Source organism: Podarcis raffonei, chromosome 9 (genome assembly GCF_027172205.1).
Source record: "Podarcis raffonei isolate rPodRaf1 chromosome 9, rPodRaf1.pri, whole genome shotgun sequence".
Classification (NCBI taxonomy): Eukaryota; Metazoa; Chordata; class Lepidosauria; order Squamata; family Lacertidae; genus Podarcis; species Podarcis raffonei.
In genome coordinates this window covers 43,046,827-43,054,407 of record NC_070610.1, presented here as the reverse complement: position 1 = coordinate 43,054,407, position 7,581 = coordinate 43,046,827, and the positions used below count along the sequence as shown (strand labels likewise).

Sequence of the window (7,581 nt, the reverse complement as noted above, 5' to 3'; positions counted from 1 at the left end):
AAATTGCACCCTCCTGCGCTTTCTCTCTCTCTCTCTCCCCCCCCTCCCCCTCTATAAAAAAGTCACATCTTTAATAGACAATCAAAAGTGCATTAAATGTAGAATGGGTTAAATTCATAAAGGTGTTTTTTTTAAAGTCAGTGAAAATACCACCCTGTGAATTAGATTTTTGCATTATTGATTATAAAGTATATTTTATTAAGATGTTGATATTGCAAGCTTTTAGTCCTTTTTCTCTTTTGTTCTGTGCAACAAAATGGTTACACACTGCAATGCAATGTTATTCTTGAAATACCCACTGCAGTAAATTAAAACTATTTTACATTTTTTACTTAAGAATACAATATTCTTGCTGTATATTTTCAGTCATTCATAGCCACAAAATCATTACACTCGATCAACACAATTTATCATTTTGACATTTTGAAGTTAACTTTTATCTTATTTTGCAGGAGACAGATGCCTGTTTCATTCTAAAGTACAATGTACTCCTGATTCCTTCCTTTTTTCATTTTTCATTTTTATTATTTCTAAGCAATAATCAATGGTTTCATAAACAGGAGATTAAAGTAAAGGATTTATTATAATCTGCTTACAATTGTTTGCAAAGACAGACATATATTTTGCATAAAGATATAAACTGTTTTTAAAACTAATGTAGTGTTTTACTTATGACATTTCTGTGAATTATGAATTGTACCAAACCAAGATTATATGCAATAAGGTACAAAAAATAATAGCAATCAGACAACAACGTGAATTGGGACAGACATCTAATAGTGGATTTTTTAAAAAAAGAATATGGCTTTAATATTTTAATTAGGCAAAGTTACTTAGTGATAAAAAAAGATTCAGTAACTTTGTTAATAAAAAAATGCAGCACCATACTGCGTTTACCACAAACCTGAATAATTTGAAATTCCAATTTCAGTATGGTTTTTAAAAAAACTGTAAATGAAAGGGAGATTTGTGACCACTTCTTCAATATAAACAACCAGTCTGCATGCGGTATATTTTTATCACTTTAGAAGAGCAGCTTTCATATTGCTGTGCAGATCAAAGGAGCTGATTTATGAATTAGATTTCTAAAACTGCAAATAATATATGCATGTGTAAATTGACTCTTTCTGAGTGTACCTTAACAGATTTCCCATTCAATGAGACATGTGACTTAAAAATAGTAGTAGTAATGTTTGCATCCTGTTTATGAGATGCAAACATTCAAATTTCTGAATCTAATGCACACTTGATTATTGAGAGTTTGCGGGCAGGATACAAAGAGACTTTGTAAGGAAACTTTGGGCTTCTTTTTCTTCTCTCTGTGCCACATAGAAAACCACTTTGAAACTGAGGGCACTTTCAAAAGCAACTTATGATACATCATTGGAATCTGGTGTTCAGCTGGGGGAGGGAAAATCCCACTGGGCAATGCCTACTTGGAGGTCTTTGGATCCCAGACTTTGTTAAGGTTTCTTTTATTTTCACAAACTTTACCTAGACACAAGTTTACCAGAAGTATAACTCTGACAATTATTCTCTTTACATTTGTATTTAATATCAATGGTCATAGGAAATGTTGCTATAATGCAGCCTCCAATGTTTAAATTATTTATAAAATGTATAATGTTGATCACCCCAAGAAAGGTACATTTTTCATCATCTCAGTTCATAAAGTAAGTCTTGAGAGAAATCCAGATTAAAGGCTCATGCCTAAAGTTGTTAGCTATGTTTTAGCACTGATTTGTAAAAGTGTTATGGTATTAATATTAAGTTACTAACTAGTTGAGCAGTAATTCTAAACATAGTTACAAGGAAATAATTTGTACTAAAAGTCAGTAGCACATAATTCCAAATAAGTAGGTTTATGATCTAGGATAAAACACACACCCCAGTCCAAATTTGTCAATAGCGTATCTTCTTTCACATAATTATATCATTCCAGAATTTTACCTAGTATGTGGGTTGAAATTTATTTTCTCACATTTTTAGCCCCATTTTTTTGTAGTTTATGTACATTCCAGATTGAAAAGGAGAAGCATAAAAACCAAAATCCCACTATTATTATTTAGCTCTCCCTTTTAGCCACAACTTTGTTACAATATTAGACACCCAAACTGTCCCACTGAAATCAAGGAGTGCAATCCTATGCATGTCTGCTCAAAGGTAAGTCCCAGATAAGTGTGTATAGGATTTCAGCCTAGCTGTGTGTTGAGTTGCAGCCTTGGAAATAAAACAGATTGGCAGGCAGAATCTCACCTTGTCCCAGGACTGACGAGCCTTTGAGGAGACTCTAGGCACAACCCAATAGGATACTGTCCTCAGGAAGCTGTACTGAAATGTATGAAGTACTGTGTGCTTCCACATCTTCATTCACTTCAGCGAGACAATTTCTTAGTGGGTTGTGCCCTTTGGAGTCTATCTTGGTAGATGTGAAATGTGCAGATAGCTGCAAACACAGCTAGCTAGAGGCATGGAGCAGAACTCTTGTGTGCTAGAGTCATGTAAAAAGCAGACAGATACTATGGATGAAAATGGACAGAAAAGAAGTGCAACTGAAAATGGCTATGGGTGGTTATTTACAGCAGACACTGTCAGATGGTAAATTAGATATGATGCTAAAAAGGCACAGCTTTCCCTTTCTGAAATACACTGTAAACAGTTCATTATGCATGCAGAACAATTCACTTTACAAAAAAAATTACCTTGTGTTTAGACAAAAAGAGTAATTAAATAGTCTCCAGCAAAATAGAATTCTTCCAAAAATACTTTCCCATTCATCCTATTAACCATTAAAGATTTTTAGGTCTCATTTACAAAAGCTCCTTATACCATTTTTTCCAGGTCCTTCAATTTATACATACAGCAATGTACAATACAGCAAAAGACTGCGAAAAATTATTGGTAAAGCCAGCACAATAGATACTAGAAATCGAAACCGAGGCATTTGTTTTAACATCTTATCCTTTCAAGTTAAATAATAAATGAACACTTAACACAGTGTAGATCATCTGTGATGGATAATATGGGATAACAAATGCCGCAGGTTAATATACCAAGATTATTCCACACCAAATGCTCCATTATTTATTTTACACATCCAGGGATTTGTGTGTGTGTGTGTGTGTGTGTGTGTGTGTGTATAGTACAATTATTAATGCCCCATATTGACTTTGTTTTATGTGCAAACCAACAGTAAGCTTTTCAAAAGTTCATATTAGTTCTTGAACCCTTTTTAAAACAAGCAAACAATACCAGAAACTACATGGCATATTTAAAATGTTCATCTCTTAAAATATCAAAATCAAAGAGTTATTTGACTAGATATGGCTTTTCATCCAGAGGAACAGGAACATATTTTTTTTCTCTCCTAAATGTTGGGTTATTGGGGGGAGATGCATCTTGACGACTTTGCTCGTCTAGTTCACATAAGCTGCTTTCCATCCTCCAAACCCTGGCTATGGTTTTCAGACTATTTAGAGACCATTGAACAATTTTGTATAGCATGTTTTAAATGTTGGCTTCTTGGGTCCTTCGTGGGTGTGGAATAGCACAGGGAAACTTAAGGCAAAGTTTTTTTCCTCTCCATTAAGACATTTTTCTGTCACTTCCTGTGGAAGTAGAGGGGCTTGGCATTCCCAGATTCCACCTTGGGCAACTGGTCACTGATGATTTCTACCAGCATGGCTGGAAACTCCACTTTCAGAGCTTGAGACTCTCGGAAGGTGTAGAAACAGAATTCCAACAAATCGCTAACAAGCTGAAATGCAACAGGGGAAAAGGGTCAGGAATGGCGCGCATTGAAATTGATGTAGAAAGTCTTCATGATGCAAAAACAAACAGCGTTAAGAAACAGTTTTCCTTAATAGAATAGGTATAGGACAAAGACCAGTAAGCAAGCTCCCCACCCACCACTCATATGTGGTTCTGCTAGTAAAGAGTAGTTTGAAGTCAGAGAAATTTCATTCCAATTAATTCCCACAGAAATCAATGGGATCTAAGCAGGGTTTGCTCTGGTTTATGGCAAATGAATACTTGTTTCAGTCTTGTAAATACCTGCCCCCACCCCCACCCCGTGCCTCTCTTGTGTATGTAAAACAAATGGAACCTTTGGTTACAGAATAGCTCCTTTTTTCAAACTGCTGCTTTTCTGACTATGACTTTATTGGAGAGCTCCCATCACCAGCAACCACAGTTTATTCTATACTTCTGATTAGGGCTGTTCACAACATAAAAAATAAGAACAAACCAAACCAGACATGCCTCTGAATATAAAGCCAGATTCTCAATAACACCTTTTCTTCCTGAACAATGTTTTATGCACACTGGCAAAAGAGGACACGTAGGAACTATGTTGCTAAGACCACATGGGGCTGTCTACTAAGAAGAAGAGATTTCTAAAAGGAGTCCTATGATCAGACTTTTGGAGCCCAGTTTGTCCTCTCTGGTAGGAGAAGGGATTTGTTGCTTTGTGCATGTCCCACCTTCATTTTTAGAAGTTGCTCATTTATTCTGAGCCTGCTTTTTGGGTCTGGAAGTTTGGCTGATGGACAGTTTTGAATAGATGCAGGTTTCTTTACCATAAAATCCTATTTATTTTTATTTTACTTTCTGTTTATTCTCTTGTGGGACTCAAATCTTGCAATTCCAATTTTAAACATCCTCCCTTTATTTTTTACATAAACCTATTTACCATTTGGACGATGCTGAAGCCTTTACACTAGATCCTGAGTTCATCGTTCTCAACTTTGCCCCAGGTCCAAAAAAAATAGTTTCTTTTATCCCTTCTGGGATTGGTAGCTAAACCCCACCCACCCCTTAATCTTTAGGTTGAACTGTTGTAAGGCTAGGGATTTAGTAAGCTTTTAACTAGTTTGAACAGGTGGAAGGTTATGAGCAAGCAATTAAGGGCTTAGTATTATATATGCTTTACTGGTAGCTGATGGGGTAATTATTTTTATTTGCCCATCTAATATTTTCCATTTATAAATTGATTTGTACATTCTTTTTATTCTTATCTGACTTTGATCCCTTTCTGATTACCACCGCTAGCTCACTGGAGCAAACTAAATGGAGTGAAAATTTTCAATAATAATTTGTGTCTTATCAATTCAGCTTTGTTTATTAGATTTTAAGACCAGTCAGAAATTCTAATGATTCCAATGAGAGAGAGAAAGAGAGAGAGAGAGAGAGAGAGAGAGAGAGAGAGAGAGAGAGAGAGTGTTTTGTTATTTTGGTGGAATACCAACTCCCTAGTCTTATCAATAGAAATAACAATTGTGCAATGCAATTAACTCAATGTGGTCACTGTGGTTTTCATTGTTCCAGGGCTGGATTTCAGGCTTAGAATCTCCAAACAAAAGCCATCATTTTAATTCATTTTCTTTTCATTAAGCCATGAAAATTGGCTTATAAAGGTATACGCATCTCCCCCCCCCCCCCCGCCCCTCCGAACTGGTTCAACTGCTGGATGACAAAAATAACACATTGGTCTACATCAGGGATAGGAAACTTTGGGGCTTCCAGATGTTGGACTTCCAACTCTCATTGGCCTCAGTATCACCCAAAATCAAGGATGCTGGACTACGTTAGTTCCCCATCCCTGGTCTAAACTTTCACTCTCCTTCATTGGCAGTACACCATGCTAGTTCCCATGCTGTTCCCTCAGGAGTAACTTTTTAAGAGAGCTGGTGGCTGCAGTGCAGAGAAGAGATGGAAAAGCCCTGATCCGCCAGTGAGGGTTTCTCTCCCTTTCAGAGAAAAAACCAGAAGTATTACCCGATACCAAGTAGGCGTCAATTGAAGTCCGTTCTTTAGTTGCAGGCTTTTCTAAATTCCACTCACCACTGCATGTATCCCTAAGTAGCTGTGCTTCTGTAGCTATTAAGTGCTTTTTGTGTTAGCAAGTGAACAGTTCAATTCAACCAGTAAGACTCTATATCAGCACCTAAGCTGTCACCCATTCTCTCCAACCCAAAGTGGTATAACATGCATTTCTGCGTCCATATCAGATGCCTGCTGATATTTTGTGTCTCTGAATTTGGTGGGGAGCTTGAGCATAAAACCCTTCTGAAATGGATGGAAAAGGGACCCCAATTGTTTCAAGTCTACATTTTTAAAAGGAATTGCCATTATGTCACATTGAAACATTTCTTTTGGGGGGAGGAGAAGGAGGACTAACTAGAGCTTTGACCCCCTCCCCATGACACAAACTATTTGAATGTAAAATTACTTAAGTATTTACCTGCAATTATTTTTTCATACAGGCTATGTTCCAGTCACTGCTCCTCCAAGGCATCATACCCTAATGTTCTTAAGCATGTCTTGCAGGTGGGACTTAATGCATAGAATTGAGATGTGAATCCTACTGACTAAGGGGCCTTAAATCAGCACAAATCTGCCTTAATCAGCATTGTGATCTCTGCAGGTCTGAATTCAAGCTGTTCTATAATTGCTTAGTTTTGTTTTTAGGGGCTCCGTAAATAAAGTTGCTGATGCTTTCAAATTCTTATTTGCTTACCTTTCCTTTCATGGAATTTTTTTCACACCTTGGCATATTTTTTTTGCATGCACATATGTTCACCATGTGGAAGGCCAGCTAAAACCACTGAGCAATGTAAAATATTTCCCTTCACTTGTGCTCCCTATATTACGGAGTATTGTGTTTCTATTCTACATCCTCACAGCCTGCAACCCTCATACCCAGGAGTCAGTCCCATTGAAATCAATGGGCTCCATGTACCCATAGACAATTCCAGCATTAGAACATAAAAAACTGCTGGATCCGGTCAATGAGATTTGCTACCTCAGACCAATTTGGACAAGAGCACACACGCTCTTTCCTTCTTCAGAAGACAATAGGTGGGAGTCAGCGAAATATTACTCATTTAAGTAGACCCATTTAAATGAACAAACACTGACTAACTTAGGCCCATGAATTTTAGAGGGTCTACTCTGTGTGAAACAATGCCACCCTCTTATTTCTCCCTGACACATTGGTTGGCATTAAACTTAAGCTTTACTCTTGAGTAGATAGACGGACTGAAATCAATTCATAATATAAAGCTAGGTCTATGGATTTTAATGGGTCTACTGTCAGCATAGCTTCGTTGAATACCTCTCAACAGGCTTCCATATGTGCAGAGATTGCGATGTGGGGGAACGCCACATGAAAAACTTTTCGCAGCAGTGTCCCCCAACACATTTTCAGACAGTACAACAACCCACAAATAAGGGATATTTCCCCTGGTGTTTGTTAAATTCTGTCCAATTATATATGGAGAGTATAATTAGTTCTGGCTCTGAAAATATATGATGCACCATTTTACTGGCACAGTTCAAAATACTGCACGCACGCACCACCCCAACATTCACAGGCAGCTTGCTACATAATACGGTAAATCTGAAGCATTTGAACTGATGCTGACTTGGATTCACTGACTTCAATGCAACTCTACTGGCTTGAATCCAAGGACTTTAACTAATCTGGTTTGCAGAGCAAGCTGATGTTGAGCAGAAAAACATCTACCCCCCCTCCTCAAAAGCAAAAGCTAGTCTCAAAGGAATGAGCTGTTACTGCAGTAC

General features: G+C 37.3%; 1 protein-coding gene across 7 annotated transcripts in view; it reads right to left on the bottom strand.

Moving 5' to 3' along the window:
* Positions 1-564: 564 nt before the first annotated feature.
* The window catches only part of NR3C2 (nuclear receptor subfamily 3 group C member 2), a 135,271-nt gene continuing 128,254 nt past the window's right edge, over positions 565-7,581 (bottom strand). For all 7 annotated transcript variants that reach the window (XM_053403165.1, XM_053403161.1, XM_053403158.1 and 4 more), the window contains one exon: positions 565-3,757. In XM_053403165.1, coding sequence (XP_053259140.1) covers positions 3,602-3,757 — 156 coding nt within the window. In that variant the 3' untranslated portion in view covers positions 565-3,601. The remainder of the gene's footprint in view (positions 3,758-7,581) is intronic.